A 21889-nucleotide genomic window follows, 5' to 3' on the forward strand; every position below is an offset into this window, starting at 1 on the left:
TCATTTAAGAGGATAGGTAACAAAATCTTAAAAAAACAAAACAAAAACTATTTCCAGATTGCTCATTTTATCCCTGATCAGGTAATTCCAGTTCTTGATCTCTAATTATTCAGTGCAAATAAAACAGGTGCACATTGTAAAGATTTACATATAAAATATTTACAAATCCAAGTATATAAGTAAAGGATACAAACCTTGTTCCTCATTTCTTGGACCTCTTTTGGGTTAGTGTTCAATGGAACAAACAGGTTAGGGACAGCAGAGGTGGAGGTTCTATGCCCATCCTCTTTAGTCCACTGTAATATCAAGAACAGTTGAGTAGTCAGAAGTGTTACAGGAAATAAAGGGACATTCATAGCAGCAATGTACATTCACAACTGGTCATGCATTTGACAAAAGTCAGCAGTTAGAGAACTGAACCAATGATTACATATTAATATCAAACCACCAAACTTATGCCTACTTTTCAACAATGTTTCAAGCAAAACTAATTTATACATTTAGAACTGATCTTATAAAATATAATTTTTGTTTTTTTTTTAAACTTAACCAAAACTCTCACCAAGGTATTATTCCATTCAGGAATACTATGTATCTACAGCTCTATGATAAAACAGTGTGCTGTGAAGCCATACAGTTTTTAATTTCTTCTTAATCTTAAAATTCAATGGACATTGAATAAAGAAAGGTAGAGATAGATCATTGATTCACTACTCTGATATTCAACAGACACCAAAGCAAACTTAAAGCATAAAATGACAGGACTATGGAAAGCAATGTGATGTCACTAACCAGGTTTTATGGATGGATTCTGTACAGTGAAGGGAAGCAGGAGTGGGCATCACCAAAGTTGTGCATTAAAATAAAACAATACAGCATCGGAGTGCACCATTTCCATGATCTTGATGTTTCTCAATAAATTAATAGCAGTATCAGCGCTTAAACAGCAACCTAGCAGAGCAGTTTGGCGATGTCAAATATTTTGTATAACTTACAGCTCATGTGTTACAAAAATATCCCAAACACAAACTTGAAGCGCTTCACAGTGTCTATGGTACAAGGTTATTTTAGATTGCCAGTGCACCTATGATAGTATGTGGGGATTTATCTACTCCAGAAAGCAGTTGCTCATTTGTAATAGGTGTTCTGAAGACAGCAGGATGCCAGTCCTCGCACATGGGTGACTGTCATCAGATGCAGCCCGGCCTGGAACTGTGATCTCAAAGATTCTAGACCTGCTGAGCATGTGCAGCTACAGTTATCACCCTGCCCCCTAGGCTGAAGTCCCTCAGTCCATGATGTAGCTAATACATGGAGAAACTAACTCCCAGGGGAGGCAGGTGGGTTTCATGAGGACTGGCATCCTGCTGACCAAACACCTCTTACAGGTAAGCAATTCTGCTTTCTATGAGGACAAGCAGGATGGCAGTCCTCACATATGGGTGAATCCCTAGCTAGAGAGGCTGCTGAAAATAGGACAAAGAGGGAAAGCCCACAGTGCTGAATGCCCTACCTTGCTCCCATTTGTCTGTGAGGCAGCCAACCCAAAAACAGGTCCAGGCAGGAAAAACAAAAAAAAAAAAAAAAAAAAAAAAGAGTTGAGTTCTACAAAAGAAATCCAAAGAACAGACTGACACAAAAACTCCGATGTATAGCAGAGGCGACTAAGGCAAGGTCGTAATGCAAATTCCAGCAAAAAGCATACTTTGCCTCACAGAAGTATTGCAATCAAGGTTTCAGATCAGCGAACCCAGACAAGCAAATTAGGTCTAAATCCTCCTGTATACAGGAAAAGGCTTAGAAAACCAACCAAGAGAAGAACATTTGGACAAAGACCACAGTTTCCTTTGGTGTCATAAGACCACCAAAAATCCAACTGGGGCCAGAAAGCCCTCCAGAACAAAACTGTGGGCCACTACCATCTTAAGGACAGAATGCATTTGCTAAAGCATGTTCAGCGATTGGCTGATAGGCACAATGGGTGGAAAAACCCAAGCAACACTTGGAAGAAGCAGCAGTAACAGCGGTCAGATTTTTGGTAGACCTTACCTGCCAAAGTACCAGACAGATCTGACTATCCTGGACAGATGTCAAAAGTATAAGGGGATGAAAGGCAATCCCTGAATGGAATCGCTAGCCCAAAAACAGAGTAGGGAGCGTTAAGCTAGGCCTGAAGTTCACCCATGCTCCACCCTGTCATGAACAGACCTATCCATCCTATCCAAAGGATAGCTCAGATGAACAGGGAGGCACTTTGGTCAACCCAGTGAAGTATGAAAAGCTAAAGGCAGTACTTGCCAGAACAGGGAAAAGATGGTGTACCGATCCCTGTAGGTATACACTAAGATAGGCTAGGCTGGGCATTCGTGGTTTTTCTTCCCTCCCAGTCACCTGACATTCTGATCAGAAGTCAGAAGGAGCAAAAAATACAAGGAGGCATATTCCAGGAATGCAGAGATGAGAAAAAGCCACTAGGTTGAATTTATCAACCCCAAACAACTCATTGCTGATTCTCCTCTCAGCTTAATAGGAACAGCTGAAACAGAGTGAACCTCCCGGGGAAGAAATCCAGAGCTCTCCACCAAGAAACAGAAAGCAGGGATGCCATAAGTACAACCCCTATAGAAGCAGGATTTCTTACTGACCTGGCAACCTGAAGGGTACCAGGGCAGGGTCAGTCTGGTCTCAGAACTGGCCTAAGTATCAATACCCAAGGCCATGATTACATATATTTTCCTCAAGGAATCATGTGGTCCACTAAGTGGAACAGTTGCATGAACCAGGACCTCCCTACCTGCAAGACAGGGCTATCCCCTAAAAGGGGAGAATAGCTCTCAAGCCACCACAACAAAACTGTAGCACCTCTGTTGCAGGGTCCTTCATCCCTTAACTCATGCAGCCATGGAGATGGAGAGAGGTTGAAAGGCATACATGCCAACTGGGATGCAAATGGACATGAACCCACCCTCCCTGAGGTACAGTCCCCACATGCGAGAATGCCTGGCAAGAGGGGTAATCCATGAGAACCACACATTGTGCTCAGCAGGTATAAAAAAAAAAAAAAAAGGTGACTCCCAAGTGAGAGCAGACCTTAATCTTTGCTGGGGAGCTGCCTAGAAGGTGAGACCCCGGGTATGATGGGGGGGGGGGGGGGGGGGAGTCAAAATCCGAAAAACTCCCTTGTGAAATAGACCTAATGTACCTTAGGATGACCTAGGAAAAAGCGCCAACGCTCAGCTTGCTCTCAGATCCCACAGGGAACAGAAAGCGACCAACAGTCAGAGGTAATTAAATCCCTTTTTCAGGAAACTGAGAACAAGGGCCACCACTTGTAGGGGTGGAGAACCTGGAGTCCAAGGGGGAACCCTTAAGGGTCACCTCAGGAAAACCTAGTTGTATCTCCCCTTTTTGAAGATACAGAAAGCAATGTGAATTGGGGCCTCCTGATCCCAATAAACTTCCTACTCTCCAGAGCAGAGTGGGTTATTGTTGGTAATCGCTGAGTTCATAAGCAACCCACCCGCCAGCAAGTGGCCACCCAGTCAAACGGGGTAGGCCATCACAGTAATCCATGGACCAGCAAGAACGGTCCAAAGACCATCATTGCTATCCACCCAATGCCCACAGGTCCTGGGATGCAGGGAGATACACAGATTCAAAGGAACTGATGATCTGCGAGGGATGGAGCCCCAGAGGCTTCCCCCAAGGAGATTCAACATATGTTAACATGGGAGGGGGTCAAAAGACACACCCCTCTTCTGTGGGAGGGAAAGACTCCCAACACTACCTTCCTGGTATCGTAGGCAGCTCTGACTTCATGTTTACCTGCTTCCGTTCCTTTTTGTAGGATGGAGGACAAGGCTTCTTGTTGAGGTGGTAGTGTCTCCGCAATCTCTTGGATTTGTTTCCAGAGATTTCTATTATATTGGGTCATGTATAGTTGATAAGCTGCAATTCACGATATCAACATGGACCCTTGGAAAATCCTTTGTCCCAACACATCCAGTGCTTTCTGATCCTTACCAGGAGGGGCAGAAGAATGTGTACACGATCGTTTAGCCTTTTTCTGAGCTGATTCCACAACTATAGAGTGGTGGGGCAGCTGACTCTTTTGAAAACCTGGGGCTTGTTGAACCAGGTAGGTAACGTCTGTCTTTTTATTGACTGGGAGTACCGTACTGGATGTTCCCACAGGCGGTGCATGAGGTCCAAAAGAACTTCATGTACCGGTATTGCCATTATTTCTTTTGGAGCATCTACAAATTGTAAGACCTCCAGCATTTTATGGCTAGCATCTTCCTCCGTGACCAGTGTAAAAGGTATAGTATCAGACATCTGACAAAAATGGCAAAGGAGAGGTCTTCTGGAGGAGATCTTTGCCTTTCCTCCAGCGGTGAAGGCTCTGAGAGTAGGTCCTCTGATGTCTGTGATGAATCATCTGAGGATACATTGCCCCATGGATTTCGCCTTCTCTTGGTGGAGCTCCTGATGGAGGAAGCATGCCAAAGCAGAGAGGGCAGGAAGGCATCGATGGAATTGGGGCAGATAAGCTGTGCTTGGGTACCGGTAGCCCCAATAACCCTGGCATGGGTTCAGGCATCGGCGGTTCCCGTGGAGGGACGTGGCCGGGAATCAATCCTTCCTCCTCCGAGGAACCCGGTTATGGAATTGGGACCTGCAGAGGCCTTGATGGATGACTGGATGCCAGCGTGTCCGGTGGCAGAGGAGTCGATAAGGCACCAATGAGCATATTGAGGCGCTCGAGGAGCGGTGCCACCATCGAGGGAGCCAGTTCCAGGGCCGGTATGGGGGCAAGTGCTGGCGACGATTGGAAGTCTCGTAAGGCTTTCAAGCACTGCCTCTTGGACCACACGGTCCAATTCCTCCCAGGAAGCCGGCATGGGTGGCAAGGCGATTGGGGTAGGAGGCAGGCTAAGCATAACCGGAGCCTCCACGGGGGCCTGTGGAGGCTCGGTGCCTGGCACCAGTGTGGAACGCCTACAGGTCCCAGGTTCAGAGACGTATGGGGGCTCCTCTCCTTGGGCGGCTCGATGGAAGTCGATGCCGCTGCGGTATCGGTGTCGGCCCAGGTCGGGGACGTCTGGTGTCGGTGTTTCTCCTTGGTGCTCGGTCCGGTCTTTCCCCGGCACAGAGGACGATGACGCCGATGTCCTTGATGGAGTCTGTGACGGACGGTCACCCTGTCCACAGTGCTCCTGGCAAATTGTCTCAGAGGTTGATGGACCCTCCACGGTCGGTGGCGCTTGAACTGGCGTCGATGGAGCAGTCTCTTTTGAGGCAAACTGCTCCATTTTGTCCAGGCGAGCGAGACGGCCTTAGGAGGTCATTTGTGCACAACTAGGGCATCGAACTTCATGCGAGGGGCCTAAGCACAAAACACGTACTTCATGCGGGTCCGTTATGGACATGGTCCTCTGACACTTGGGACATTTTCTAAATCCGGTTACCATGTTAAAATTTGGCGGGCGCGTGGCCGGTGACCATCGGGCATTGAAGCGGTAAGCCACAGGGAGCCGACCGCAAGTACCAGAAAAAACACTTACCGAGCATCGGAGGGAATGGAGCATGATGGGGGACCCCGCTGAGGGATTTTTTGATAAGATAAACTTCAAATAGTCCTGTGAGGAAAGTTGTGAGAAATTTCTCAGAGCTCCTAAACCGCGAGGCAACTGCTACGCGGGGAAAAAAAGAGACTGAAGGGAGACCCCTGCTGGCTGCAGGGTTAGTGGCATGCTGGGCATGCTCAGTGTGCCAGTCAAAGTTCTAGAAACTTTGACAAAAGTGTTCCATGACAGGGCTCCATCTGATGATGTCACCCATATGTGAGGACTACCATCCTACTTGTTCTAGGAGAAAATAAAATAAAACCCAAAAACTACTGAAAGAAAAAGAAAAACAGCAGCAGCTCTAGAAAAAGAAATCACAACAAGAAGTGAGAGAAAAGCTGAATATCATGACCACACGGCTCTGTGGAAAAAAAGACTGAGGGACTCTGCCCAGTTTGCCAACTCCTACTTGAAAAAAGTCACTACATCCACTGTGAAAAGTTTCCCTATCGGGTAAAAAGTAGCTAAAATCATGTTGTGCAGTGGCATCATCATAGTTAGTGATCCTAAGATTGTTGGGGAAAGGAGTGGATCTATCACACATATTCTTAGGGAGACTGAACCTGCAAAACCTGTTCTGGGGATTGAGGGGCTGAAGTGAGGAATGAGAGGGCAGGGCCATCCAGCATGGCACTCTAGACAAAAAAGGGCTCACTCTTAAGTTTCCTGCCCCATTCTTGCCAAAAGATGCACCACTCTCTTGCACTCTAGCAGAGGAGGTCTCCCTCTTGAAATTTGCTGCTTCTAGATATTCTTCGAAGGTAGGGAGCCTGATGGAAATTTTAGAGCTGTGAGAAAGTCGCTAGATTTGTAGTTAAATCATCCAAAGATAGCCAAATTAGCTCCCTGTCTCATTTACAGTTCTAAAATCTCCATTTGGCTCAAAAAGTCACCAGATTCAACTACAAAATCTCTAAATTGGCAATACAGACTCTGCCTAGGGGACAGGGTAATAACTACATCAGCACATGCTCAGTAGGGCATTTCTGAAAGCTCTAGAATCTTTGAGATCAAAGTTCAGGGCCAGACTCTATCCGATGATTTCACCCATATGTGAGGACTGACATCCAGCTGTCCTCTGAGAAAGCGGTTTATGTCCCCAAGTTCTGTTAAACTATTACAATTATTTATTGAACCTTAACCAATTATCAAAATTTTAAAAATGCACTGAGCATTAAAACAAACCCACTTCAGAAAGCAAATACTATGCTTTCCTGAGTACTTTCAGGAGCTAGTAAGAGCCATAAATTAAAAAAATAATTTAAAAAGCAACAGAATTTAAAATGTTTTACAACTTGTAAAGGAAAAAAATGGAATGAACATGGAGCTATGGTATACTCACTGATTATAATCTTCTCAGATAAAATTATCTTTAATGAAAGGCTGGAGTAATTAATTTTAACAGTCACAACATTAAACATAGCAATCTAAGCACTTCTAAGCTTGAGAACATTAACTTTTATGCACAACAAATCTGGTATACTGTAAATCTTATGATTCATGCACAATTGTAACACAAGGTTAACCATTTAAGGACTCTCTGAATTTTCACTAGTTATTTCAATATACTAATGCATGTAATTATATTTTATAGAAATGAACCCCACAATTAAAACTATAATTTGGTATTTACATCTCATCATTCACATACAAGAGATTCACCCTAGAAAGAAGCCATGGTTGTTAAATATATGCCATTTGTGCTCAGTGTAGGTCCCAGTACTTTCATTTATGGTGGCAAATAAGGCTTCTCAATTGTACATTACTGATGCACTTAAGCTGCATCTTTAGTAGTATGCCTTTTATATGTATTTATGGATGTTTTTGATTACTAACACTATTAAAATATGCTCTGTAAGTGAAGTACCTGGCTTTAAACCCAGAGAGAATCTCTTTTCTGTTTACTTCAGGGCTTTCTAGGGGAAGATACAATACAATATGCCATGGTACGCACGTTGCCTGATAGTATACCAGGCTTCACAGATGCATTTCTGTAAGCGATAGAGATAGCTTTAAACTGTTCAATTTTGCAGCTTAATATGGGCACAACTGTAGTCCTCCTTTGCTCTGGTGCAGAAATGGTGCCTTTTCTAACCAAGTTACCTGTACTCATTTTTATGAAGAAGCCGTGAACAATTTATAATTCTGAAAACTTCTGTTTTGCATTAGTTTGGACAGAACAGGTACTCCTAACATAGAAATAGAAGTACCATTTGGTCTACCCAGTTTGCACATGTTTACCTGTCTACTCTCCATAGATCACATATTACCTCCTCTCACCCTTACCCTGCCACCAAGGTCCCTTTGTGTCTGTTCCAAGCATACTTAAATTCTAACACCTACCACTTCTGGTGCAAGCCTATCGTGTGTCCACCACGCCTTGAAAAAGACTTTTCTTCTATTCCTGTTGTGCCTCTCCCCCTTCAGCTGCATATGATGACCCCTTGCTCTCAAGCGTCCTTACTGCCAGATATTTGTATGTTTTTATCATCTCTCCCCCTCTCCACTTTTTAAAAGATTACATCTTTAGCTGCTAAAGTCTCTCCATATATGGTTTATATAGGACATTAACCAACCAATTCATGATGTTAAGAGTAGTTTCATAGATATTCTTTGACCTGCAGCTCTGACACTATGAACATGTTCAATCCCTCAATAATATAAGTGCCCATTTGGGTCCCATTAAAATATCATACAGTAGATGACATTTAAAAAAAGCAAATACTAGTACATTTGGCATTAAAATGCTGAAAATGTGGATTGCAGGATTTTCCTTGGACATTTAATTGTGATATCACTAACATGCAGGAGACCCTCATCTAAATAAGGGAGAAATCTATAAGAAAATGAAGGCAGCTAACTGGCCAATGCCTGTAAAATATTCCATTTCTATGTCATCAAAAGAGTGGACACAAACATGCCTTCTGACCCCTTCAATGGTCATTTCATGTTCTGCAGCCCTTAATGAGTTACAACCTACTTAGAAATGCTGCTTGAAAAACCTGCTAACAAAAAGAAAATCAAATAAAGTACCAGTTGCAGTATCTATCGCTTAGTGCCTGCTGATGGCCTGAGCTGCACTTTAGTCATGCCACACCCAGCTGGTACTGGAGGAAAGACTTTTCACTTATGGCCATCTACTGGCATGCAACAGTTCATGCACAAGGCAGCTGGTTGTGAACACTTAGAGGCTTTGGGATATATATATATATATATATATGTAGACAGAGAGGATCAGCAAAACAAAGAAAGATGGCAAAGCAAAGGTTAATATGTTATAACTACATTAAGAAAAAACTGCTTAAGAGTGATATTCCTATATAACAAATAGTGTTAATAAAAACTAAGTGAATTATTAACAGGCCATTCAAGTCAAATTATGAAATTCCTATAAAAAGTTTTCTAATGAGAATTCACATACATGAATAGACTTTCAAATTTGCTTATTTGCTACTTTAGTTAAAGAAAAGAGAACACAGGTTTCAAAAAGCAGATGATCTAGGAAGACAGTCTTAAGCAGTTTCAAGAAATAAGCTTAAGATATTAAATTACTACAGTTTTACCAAGGCAAGATCACCACCCCAAGCCAGATTCAGAAAAAAACATTAGTAAGATTTAGTTTTCTGAGGAATTAAAAAGGGAAGGAAAGGAGCTGAAAAAAAAAGGAAAAACTATGTTAATTCCCAAAGCCTCCAAGTGCCAGCCACTCAAGTTGCTCTATATCAACTATGAACAGTAAGGAAGGCACAGACCAAGCAGTTGGTAATACAGCTTGGCACGCAGACACCGGACGAGAGAGACTGCAGCAAGGGTTTCACGTGATCGTGTGTAATGTTCGTCCACACCTTAGTCTTCGACTTGGGACTGCTACCATTCTGCCCTTCTTCAGAAGCATCATCCGCCCTGCCAGAGTTCAGCCACCTTGTCTTCTCCCGCTGCTGTTTTTGAAAACTGTGTCTGAGAGGGGAGCAAGTGCCCGAGTCACCGTCACTACCAAAGGAGTACCCTGTGACACTAGCAGGAATCTCAACATCACTATACTTTTTGGCTTTTTCTCTCAAAGCAGGGCATCGATAGGGGTAGCCAGTTCTGTAACCCTGAGGAAATAGCAAAACAAAAGGATCAATTTTCCCATCTCATATGTTAAAAAACCAGTAATATCCTGCTGCTATTATGCTGTGGAAACAGACAGGGAGGCACTATGCTTGCTTGCCAAAAATAGCTAAAAAGAATAAATAAATAAAAGCTGGGCAGAAAACATAAGAACATAAGAAATTACCATGCTGGGTCAGACCAAGGGTCCATCAAGCCCAGCATCCTGTTTCCAACAGAGGCCAAAACCAGACCACAAGAACCTGGCAATTACCCAAACACTAAGAAGAACCCATGTTACTGATGCAATTAATAGCAGTGGCTATTCCCTAAGTATAATTGATTAATAGCCATTAATGGACTTCTCCTCCAAGAACTTATCCAAACCTTTTTTTAACCCAGCTACACTAACTGCACTAACCACCTCCTCTGGCAACAAATTTATGGCCATTTTAAAAATGCAAGCTTTTGAGATTACTAAAATGTGTTTGTCAGGCAATCTCAGACCTGAAAGCTTGCAACTTTAAACATTCATTAGCTTTATAAAGTTTTCTCTTCTAGCCAACTATTATGCTGGTTTTCATTTAACTAATTCTTCGCTATAAAAACATATGTTATCACATTCAAGTATAACAAACAGATACAAACAAGAAGTTAAGTCAGAATGTTGAAACAGCTAAAATATAATGAATGAAAATATTGTAAAAATATAGAGTGGACTACTATATGTCCTGGAGGAAAAGGAAAATTGGTTCTTACCTGATAATTTTCGTTCCTGTAGTACCATGGATCAGTCCAGACTCCTGGGTTTTGCCTCCCTTCCAGCAGATGGAGACAGAGAAAGTTTTGACAGACTCTGCCACCCACAGTCTGCCAGTATTACTCAATGTCAAAGCAGAATGGATCAAACCAAACTAACTATATACAGGAAATGGAAACCCAAACCTGAACAACCGGATCACTAAGGCTGATCGTGACCCAAATCTGAGAAATCAAATCTGCAGAATCATCTTAGACAATTATTGACTGAGCGGACTCTCCCTTGACTTAATGCTGAGAAAAGGGTGGGACTCTGGACTGATCCGTGGTACTACAGGAACGAAAATTATCAGGTAAGAACCAATCTTCCTTTCCCTGCACGTACACGGATCAGTCCAGACTCCTGGGATGTACCAGAGCGCAATTACTTAGGGTGGGACCCGGAGAGGCCCACTTGAAGCACACCTTCTCCAAACCCCCCCGGGACCGGGGCCCAGACATCCAGTCGATAATGTTTCGCAAACGTATGCAAAGATTTCCACGTAGCCGCTCTACAAATCTCTCGAGGAGAAATATGTTGACATTCCGCCTAGGAGGCTGCCTGAGCTCTAGTAGAGTGTGCTCGAACATTTACCGGCAAGGTCTTGCCCCGCAGTAAATAAGCTGAGTAGATAGCTTCCTTCAGCCAGCGAGCGATAGTAGTCCTGGAAGCCATATTTCCCCTCTTCGGACCACTCCACAGTACAAAGAGATGGTCCGACAATGGAAAAGCATTCGTGACTTCCAGGTACTGTAGGAGCGTTCTCCGAACATCCAACTTCCGCAAGTCTCGCGCGAGGGGATCCGACCGATTCACATTCGTAAACGATGGAAGTTCCACTGACTGATTCAGGTGAAAAGAGGAAACTACCTTCCGAAGAAAGGACGGGACCGTACACAATGAAACTCCCGACTCAGAAATCCGTAGGAAAGGCTCCCTACAAGACAACGCCTGAAGTTCCGACACCCTTCGAGCTGAGGAAATAGCAACCAAAAACACCACTTTTAAAGTAAGATCTTTCAAAGTCGCTCTCTTTAAAGGCTCAAAGGGCGAACCACACAACGCGTTGAGAACCAAATTCAGATTCCACGAAGGACAAAGGGACTGAAGCGGGGGATGCAAATGTTTGGCTCCCCGAAGAAAACGCGCCACATCCGGATGGGTAGCCAACGACATTCCATGAAGAGAACCTCGAAAACCACCAAGTGCCGCCACCTGGACCCTAAACGAACTGCACGACAAACCCTTTGCGAGACCAGCTTGCAGAAAACACAAAATATCTGCGATAGACGCCCGGATGGGATCAACTTTCCGTGCTTCGCACCAATCTTCAAACACTTTCCACACCCTAGCGTATGTTAAAGACGTAGACGACTTTCACGATCTCAAAAGGGTAGCAATCACCACGTCCGAGTAACTCTTGCCTTTTAAGCGTCACCTCTCAAAAGCCATGCCGCTAGACAAAACTGATCCACCTCTTCCAAACATACAGGGCCTTGATGAAGGAGAGACGGGATGCCCCGTAGAGAGAGAGAGGCCCTAACACAGTTAGGTTGAGCAGATCTGCAAACCATGGACGTCTCGGCCACTCCGGGACTAACCAGTATGACCTCTGCTGGGTGTAGTTCTATCCGACGAAGCATCTTCCCTATGAGAGGCCATGATGGAAAGGCATACAGCAGTATGTCGGTTGGCCATGGGAGGACTAACGCGTCCACGCCCTCGGTGCCTCTCCCCTGCGTCTGCTGAAAAACCGTGGTGCCTTGGCATTCTTGAAGGTCGCCATCAGATCGAGAGTAGGAGTGCCCCATTCGTCGCAAATGAGTCGAAAGGCTTCATCCGCCAACTCCCACTCTCCTGGGTCGAGGCGGTTGCGACTGAGAAAGTCCGCCTGAACATTTTAGACACCCACTATGTGGGAAGCCGCTATACAGGACAAGAGCTGCTCCGCCCAGTGTATCAGCTTCCGTGCTTCCTCCGCCACTGGCGACTTTTGGTCCCTCCTTGTCGATTGATTATACGCCACCATGGTTACATTGTCGGACAAGACCTGGACCGACTTCCCCTGAATCAGAGGACGGAACACTTGTAAGGCCAGAAGAACCGCTCTGGTCTCCAGACGATTGATGGACCACTGAGACTCCTGTAGAGACCATAGGCCCTGTACAGATTCCTGTGGCATACCGCTCCCCAACCGAAGAGACTGGCATCCGTAGTCACAATCGTCCATTCGGGCATTACTAGGGAAACTCCCTTTTGCAAATTGTCTGAGCAAAGCCACAGATGAGACTGGACCTAGCCACCTCCAGAGTGGGAGTGGGAGAGGGAGAGGGAGATGAAACTGTTCCTAGACCAGACTCCACCTGGACAGCAATGCCGACTGTAACGGACGCATATTCGCAAAGGCCCACGGTACAAGCTCCAGAGTGGAAGTCATGGATCCCAAGACCCTCAGGTAATCCCACACCCGAGGAAGACTGTTTACCAACAGAGCCCGAACCTGACTCTGTAACTTGGTAATGCGATCCACTGTCAGGAACACCTTCCCTTGTCTTGTGTTGAACAGCGCTCCCAGAAACTCCAAGGTCTGGGAAGGCATAAGCTGACTCGTGGCCAAGTTGATCACCCACCCAAGAGATCTCAACAGCTGTAGCACTCGGCGAACCGCCTTGTGACAAAGTTCTTTGGACTTTGCTCGAATCAGCCAGTCATCCAGATATGGATGCACCAACCAGCCTTCCCTGCGAAGCTGAGCTGCCACTACCACCATGATCTTGGTGAACGTTCTGGGAGTGGTGACCAGCCCGAAAGGCAGGGCTTGAAATTGATAATGGTGACAGAGGATGAAAGACTGTAGAAACCGCTGGTGATCTCGTCGTATGCCGATGTGCAGGTAAGCTTCTGTTAAGTCCAGCGATGCCAGAAATGCGCCCGGACTTATGGAGGCAATCACCAACCGCAGGGTCTCCATGCGGAAGCAAGGCACCTGAAGACAGCGATTGACACCTTTTAGGTCGAGGATGGGTCGGAAAGTTCCCCCTCTTTCTTTGGGACCACAAAGTAGATGGAATGCTGGCCCTTCCTTTGTTCGCCCAACGGGACCAGGGGCAATTGCCCCCAGGCCCCGAAGTCATCGTAATGTGTCGAGCACTGCCTGACGCTTTTCTTGATATGCGCACGGGGACCTCAGAAATAGGTCACGGGGACGGCGTACAAAATCTAAAGCGTAACCGTGTTTTATCACTGTGAGGACCCACTGATCCGACATCACCCTGGCCCATCCGACATCACCCTGGCCCATTCCTCGTAAAACAAGGACAGTCTGCCAACCACGACAACCTCCGAGGAGTGGGCCCGCCTCATCTCATTGCGAAAACTTGACTCTAGTGGAAGCCGGGGAAGCTCCGGGTCTCCCGAACCAGCGGCCACGAAAGGACTGAGACCACGACTGTTGCCTGTTAGGCCCTGGCCTGAAAGCAGGTCCCGCAGCCCTGGCAGGATGAAACTTCCGATTTCCTCAAAAATGAGATCTTGCAGAAAAGGAACCTCTGGACTTGGGCCGATCCTCTGGTAAACGATGGACCATATTTTCTCCCAGAGATTGGATCAAATCCTCTAACTGCTTACCAAAAAGCAACCTTCCCTTAAAGGGCATGGTGCCAAGTTGCGCCTTAGACGAAACATCCGCCGCCCAGTTTCTCAACCACAGGAGCCTGCGTGCTGACACTGTGGATACCATGGACCTGGCCGAGGCCCTCAACAGATCATGAAGGGCGTCAGCACTATGCGCGACCACTGACTCCAGTCGGCCCGCTTGGAGAGCCTCACCCTCCAACAGGTCTTCATTTGCCTGCAGCTGCTGAACCCAGCGGAGGCCCGCCCGCAGGGCAAAATTGCTACACATGGCGGCCCGCACCACCAGCGCCGACAATTCAAAAATCTTCTTGAGTTGAATCTCAAACTTCCTATCCTGCAGATCCTTGAGGGCCGTTGCTCCGGTGACCGGTATAGTGGTCCGATTGGTAACCGTCGTCACCGCCGAGTCCACCTTAGGAACTCGTAACATCTCCAGATCGTCCTCTGGCAAAGGATATAGCTTGTCCATAGCTTTACTCACCTTGAGCTCGAGGTCAGGGGTACTACACTCACGGAATAACAAATCTGTGGCGGAAAAATGGAATGGGAATGAAGCAGTGGGACCCCTCAGGCCCAACAAGACAGGATCCATATTCCCGTTTGACCTCTGCCAGGGGCCCTTCGATCCCCAACTCTCTCAAAATAAAGGAGATGAGCGGGCAGAGCTCATCTCTACAGAACAGCCGGACAACCTTTGGGTCGTCCCCCTTGGCAACCTGTGCCCCTCGGACCACGTCCACTGGCAAGTCCGGATTCTCATCCACCCCTCTTGAGGGCTTTTCTTGCGAATCCGTATCATCAGAGGTGTCCGTATCCATCTGATGGCCCCCTGTTCTCAATGGGCGTTGTACCATAGGGGGACCGGAGCCCCCGGTATCCATGTCCCGGCTCTCCTTAGACCTATGCCACTTCAGATTCGTCTTGTGGGAGCCACTGGGGGAGGGACCCTCCTCAACCTGGTTCCTACCTGCCTTCTTGCCTAAAGGCCTTATGCATAAGCAATACAAACTCCGAGGAAAACGAAGAAGAGGAGGAGTCCCCTGCATCATCGGGGTCATCATCCGTTTCAGTGGACTCTGGGTCTGCATCCCCTGTCCCTCCGGAGACAGGCCTCTGCGGAGATAACGCAGGAGGAGAATTCCCTTCCCCCCGCGCGCTCCTTGTGGCTCTCCTGCTAGTACTGCCTGAAGGCAAAATGGCCGTCATTCCCATGCTCCACGGAAACGGTTCAGCCGGGGCAGCCGGATGAGCAGGGGACCTCGCCGCATTTGGGCGTGCATATTGCCGACCCTCCCGGGGCAAAACGGAGGGACCCTCCCCTCCTGGAAAACAAGCGGAACAAATTCCTTCACGGGACAATCGCACTTGCGGCAAGCCTACGATCGGGGCATGACAGCCCTGTCTCGCAAGTACACAGCCCCCCGGAACGGCGAATTGCCAAACAAAAGGAGCTGCAGATGCAGGAAGTCAAGGGAGAGGCTGCACAGCAAAAATAAAGACTTGTATGATTTGTATGATTTTTTTTTACTTTTGACCCGCAGGCCGGCACGGCAGCCTGTATGAGCCTCTGTTCCGTCTGGGGGGAGTGAGCTGGACTCTCCGGTATCACCCCCAGAGCTGCTCTGTCCATGGTACCAGGACCCTCGACCCCTTCAAGCAGCTGCCTGCAACACAAGAGGGGATGGTCCTCTCAGGACAGCTTGAGACTCCAAGCTAAGCAAACTTTTTCTTTTTTTTTAAAAAAGAACTTTACCGCTAAAACACCTCTCTGTCTACACTAACAACTTCCAAACCAAGCTCTACCTAAATATTACGGATCAAACCAGACTGTGGGTTTTGCACAACCATCTGCTAGAGACAGAGGAATACTGGTAGACTGTGGGTGGCACCTTGGGATATATGGCAGAGTCTGTCAAAACTTTCTCTGTCTCCATCTGCTGGAAGGGAGGCAAAACCCGGGAGTCTGGACTGATCTGGGTACGTACGTGAAGTTTTAGTAGTATGTGATACTTTGTAAAGGACAAACAAAAAAGGATATTGCAGTACATGAGCTTACGAGATGCCTCACAAGTCCCTTCTTCAGAGCAAACAGTTCTATGTAGAAAACAAATAGGCACAACATTCTTTAAATGATTACAGTCAACTAAGTTATTTGCTTTGGCCTTTCCTTCACAGTAAACAATTTCTTATTACTACTACCCATCGTAGTGCCCAAAGCAAAGCACTCCCATGCCATTCAATGATATGGCAGTGGCACAGATGTGGAAATAATCTTAATAGTAAGACTACGAAGGCTCTTTTTTCTTTTTATTAAGAATCAGGGGAAAGCATAATAGACAATTCATTTATACAGTATTTTCCTTTTCTACATCTTGAACATTTAACAAACGGCAATGCATCCTCCAGTTAAATTTTGAAATCTACTGCCACTGCCCTTTAATCTGTACCAACTCTTAGAAGACACCCTTTCCTCTTTCCCAACATACAACTCAGAAGTTTCTCAACCCAAGTGCAAGACCATGAGGCCAATCCACTGATCAAAAGCACAATTTTATAACCGTGCTATTGGAAATACTCCAGAAAACCCTTTTCTATTTTAACATTTGGTCCATAGAGCCTATTTCTGCAATGGCACATCCACATTGGAACAAAGGAGAAACCACAGCAAGGCAGTCAACCTCCCTGAAGTGATGTACAGCTTTTCCTTCAGGATAGGCAGGAAGATTATCTCATCTGAGAATTTGGAGTCACACCATCCTTAGCTTTAATTTGGAAGCAATTTCTTCGATGCTTAACATAGTAACTCTTACTATGAATTGTAATTCACAGAACATATTGCTCTGCACAGAAAACGTGAATGCCCACTGCGTTACTCGAAGTTTTTATTTAAAAAGGATAGCGTAGTACATTTGTCTACCTATACTACCAGCCTAGTCAGTCACTTATACCTGTACCCTTCACTGCATCATGTTATTCAACCTCCGCATACACACACTATGAAAGCTACAGGATTCGCTTTCCAGATAAATCCAGGGATAAATGCAAACATTGTCCAGGGTTAAATAAAATGCTTGGCAATGTACAGATTATCTTATTGTGTTTTTCTTTTGATTTCACTGAATGCCCTGAGGAAAAAAGAATTCCATTTTAGGCATCCTGTTGAAAGCTCATGTGTTATTCTTCCTCCATGCTGCAGCAGCAGCAGGCAAACACATACTGAACAACTAGGACTGGCCCAACCAACTGAGCCAGTTCCTGATAATCAGCAGCATACATTTGCATGTATTCACTGTTGCACTATGGTTGACCACAAATACCAGCTTACTATGTTATACCTTTTAGGGTCTGATTCACTAAGCTTTATTCCCATAGAGACAGAATGGGAAAAAAGTCTTAGTGGATCAATCCCTTAGTGTCTTTTTATCTTTAGGTATACGCTCTGCATATATATATATACACCATACCAATTATTTTTTTTTGGGGGGGGGGGGGGATTTTTTTTAAAAGTTGTGTTTATATAAAAGAAAAAAGTACATCCATTAAGTCTCTTACCAGATTATCAAGCATACGCATAAGGGCTTCAAACTCCTGTTCTCCAATCTGCCACTTTGGATGCAATCCGCTGCCGTCTCCTACAGGAGACTCAGAGGAACGGGATTTTGCTTTATATTTTCCAGGGTCTAAAAGCACTAAATTGTCAGGGCCTCCTGCACTAGCCATGGTGCGTACCTTAAAATAAAATTCATTGAGAGTTACCATAGCTTCTCTAGGAAAACCAAATGATAACAATAAGCCAAACAAAGACAGCTCACAAAAGGCAATTTTAGAGGTTACAAATAAATCTAATTAGGAAGAGTATTAGACAGATCAGACTAAAATGAGCAGAAAGATTAAAACGCTGCTAAGCAATGGACAGCAAGATTTCTCACTCATTATCATAGTACATGCTTGTGGAATCTAAAGTTTCTAAGCTCGTATTAGCTTTCTTATTAATTATATGGAGGATTTTTTTTACAGTCACAATAAGCCATTTTGCCAGTTATGGTGAAGGGTTGCCATGCTATTTTTATTTTAGCACTACATAAGTCATGTAAATGGGATGTGGGCATTATCTGGCTGGTACATGCTTGCTGCGTCATGCCTTATTGCTTAAACATTATACATAAGACATCAATCTCTTACTTGAATTTCACAGGCAGTCACTAGATTATGGATATAATAGAAAGCTTCCTCAACAGTCTCACCAACAGTTACCAACCCATGATTTCTCAAAATAAGGACCTGCAAAAAAAAAAAAAAAAAAAAAAACCACATGATTTAATAAAACATACAAGTATGAAGAATAAAAAATATCTTGTGGTTTATTATGTATAGAGACTACTCACTTTGCTCCCAGGTCCAAGGTTTTCTGAATTAATACTTTCTCTTCCTCATCTACTAGAATGCCATGGTAGTCATGGTAAGTTACCTCGCCAAGAGACAGGGCTTCAGGGGAGATGGGCAAGAGACCGCATTTCATTGCCGATACCTGTGCAATTAAAACATTTGCAAATATTTATACCCCACCTAAGGATAATACAAGCCGTTTAAGCAAGTTGCACAGAAACAATATTACAATATACATAAAAACCCACATGCCAGCTGTAAATTATGATCTATCCCAATAATGCAATCCAATAAAGTACATAATCATTCCTTTCTACATACAAAAAGTTTCAGTTCCTCCATAAAATTCCCACCCTTTAGTGGACAAGAGTCTTCACAACTAAATAAGATGACGCAAACCAATCAAACTATCCACATTAAAATACCCACTGCTTAAAGTAAACTGCATTCTCCATTCCCCAACCAAATCAGCCCTAGGAATCTTTACATATTCCTTCCCAAACCTAGGATGAACTTTAAAAGCACCTATAAGTCACAGATATGTATGATTCACACAGTAATCTTACACCCATGATTAAAATATTCAAGTCTTTAAATTGCACCTATAGGCCATTAAATCTTCGGCAGGTGCCGATCACACAGTATTTCATTCCACAGCCTTGGAATAGTATATATCAATGAAAGATGTATTAATTTAGCTGATTTCTAATGCAAGACCATGTCACAGGATTCTCATCTTGAAACCATAGTGAACAACCTGGTTCATAATTTAAAAGCCTCTCTCTCTAATACTTGGGGTCTGCACTATCTAAACCATTATATCAGGGGTCTTCAAACTTTTCAAGAAAAGGGCCATTAACTGCTATTAATCAAGTGTACCTAGGGAATAGCCACTGCTATTACTGGCATCAGTAGCATGGGATCTTCTTAGTGTTTGGGTAATGCCAGATTCTTGTGGCCTTGTTTGGCCTCTATTGGAAACAGGATGCTGGGCTTGATGGACCCTTGGTCTGACCTAGCATGGCAATTTCTTATGTTCTTAAGACATTTCAAATTTTGTTCAGAACCCTCTCAGATGAAACATATATCTACGTATCTCATTCATAAAGGAATACATTTATAATCCGGCAAGCAACAGATGTATGTTTCTTCAAACTATGATGCATATATGTTGGCCACATCTGTGACCACTGGGGATGATCCTGTGTTTCTGATGAAAAAATTGGGTACCAAAAGAAAAATTGTTTTCATACAGCACTAACTTGGCCAACTCTATCAAAAAATGCATTGATACATGTTGTGGATGGGGACGACAGTCTAATATTTCCTCTATACATTTTACCGCTGTCTCCTGTAGTATGTTTGTGTAAAGAGCCATTTGTCAACATGAGTGGTCTACATGGGGGACTGATCAGTGTCTCGTGAAAATGTACATGGATGACATTTTTCATCTGGGAGGGTTCTAAACAATTTGCTAATTTTTCATTCTTGGCTTAATCAGGATCAAAACTTGACGTTTTCAATACAATACAGCATAGAACAAATTTCATTTTTAGATAGGACTATTCACAAGAGAGGTGGTAATATATTCACGGATCTATACCATAAGCCGTGTGAAAGGAACAACCTCTTAAGATTTCAAAGTTACCCTCTAAGAGCTTTCAAGTGGAACCTACCAGTTAGTCAGTTTTTATGAGTATGTCAGATATGTACAGATGTATTCCACTTTAAACATCAATCTAAGGATCTCACTCAGAGGTTTTTAGAACCAGGATACCAGCTTTTTTTTTTTTTTTTATTTGCACCTTATTTAATATAGATAAAGATCAGAGAGGGAAGGAAGAAAATAAGGAGGAGGAGATGATCCTGACTGAAGTTCATAGAAAAAAATATATGTACAAAAATGTCTCTTCTATTGCATTTCTCCAACAGTTAGTACCAATTGGGACATCTCTCAGCTGGATGGGAGTTCAACGTATCTTGAAGAATTCACCTGCTAAAAGCTGCATCAGCCAAGGTCAACTTGTTCACTCTGCAGTCAAAGGTGTGGACAAAACTGCAGACAGCTGCCTAGAGTTCTTCAATGTGGGCATGGCTTTTCCAGCAAAATGAGAACTGTTGTAGATAAATACGCTCTACTAAAATTTAGAGGAACTGTATGATTTTCTTGTAAATTTCGAAGATCCAATACCTACTCCTAGGGAAATTCTGCACTACTACAGAGTGCAGAGTTTGTGGAGAATTCATCTGCTGTGCAGAATTGTATTTTTTGCACACAATTTGTAGAAAGGCTTGTAGACTGCTTGCAGAACACATCAGGTTTGCGGCAGAAGCACAGGGAAGTTGGCGGCCATAATTGGAGCCTATCCTGTGAGCGGCAGAAGAATATGAAGGCAGCTGGGCTGCAAGCAGATCTATCCCGCTCATGGCAGAACAGCGAGTCCGCCAGGCTGTGAGTGAAGTCTATGCCATTCACAGCAGAAGAACAGGAAGGCCACAAGGCTGCAAACGGAGCCGATCCCGCTTGCAACAGAAGCACAAGAAAGTTAGCAGCTGCGAGCAGATCCCATCCCGTGAGCGGTAGAAGAGGGAGGCCGCTGGGTCACAAGCAGAGCCCATCCCGCTCGTGGTAGAACAGGAAGGCTCCCAGGCCATGAGTGAAGTCTATCCCGCTTGCAGAAGAAGAGTGAGGACGCCAGGCCATGAGCAAAGCTTATCCCACTTGTGGCCAAAGAAGACAGGAGAAGCAGGAAAACTTGTGTATTTGATGATTACATTGAATTTTTAATGTAAACTGCACCAACCAGAACTACTCTGTGGAGCAATATATAAGAATGTAGAAATAAATAGAGATGGAGAGAAGTGTGGTACTGCGCACTGAGGATGCATTTGGGTGCCAGAGAGAGAGAGCAGGGGAGCCTTTGAGAGGGAGTGTGTGAGTGGGACAGAGGGAGCCTGTGTGTGCGCGGCAACAGCCTGTGTGAGGGGCTATAAGAGAAAAGGATCAAACTCTGAGAGTGGAAGGCTGGGGATGGAGATAAAGTGGAAGGCATTGAGTGTGGTGGAGAATGGGAGAGATAGTGGAGGACAAAGGAGTTGGGGCCTGTGAGGCTGAGTGAAAGGGGAGTAAAGAGTCGGAGTGGAGTAAGGAGTCAGTATACTTTTAGGGAATTCTGCTCAAAATATGAAACTCTGCATCTGAATAACTCTTCTGCATTACATTTTAAATTATTTGACCAATATAAAACATGCAGAATTTTAAATTTTTGTGTGTAGTATTCCCCCAGGAGTAAATACCATATCTACCTAGCAGTAAATCTGTGGTTAAGATAACTTGGTGAGGAGGGAT

At 44.6% G+C, this 21889-nt stretch overlaps 1 protein-coding gene across 1 annotated transcript in view; it reads right to left on the bottom strand.

The window, feature by feature from the left end:
- Positions 1-21889, bottom strand: part of ADD1 (adducin 1) — a 191368-nt gene that overhangs the window by 156465 nt on the left and 13014 nt on the right. The window contains exons 5-9 of the mRNA XM_029606751.1: positions 18540-18583; positions 18337-18435; positions 17707-17883; positions 9473-9724; positions 195-296 (exon numbers count right to left, since the gene is read on the bottom strand). Coding sequence (XP_029462611.1) covers positions 195-296; positions 9473-9724; positions 17707-17883; positions 18337-18435; positions 18540-18583 — 674 coding nt within the window. The remainder of the gene's footprint in view (positions 1-194; positions 297-9472; positions 9725-17706; positions 17884-18336; positions 18436-18539; positions 18584-21889) is intronic.

The sequence above is a fragment of the Rhinatrema bivittatum genome, chromosome 1, assembly GCF_901001135.1.
Source record: "Rhinatrema bivittatum chromosome 1, aRhiBiv1.1, whole genome shotgun sequence".
In the NCBI taxonomy this organism is placed as follows: Eukaryota; Metazoa; Chordata; class Amphibia; order Gymnophiona; family Rhinatrematidae; genus Rhinatrema; species Rhinatrema bivittatum.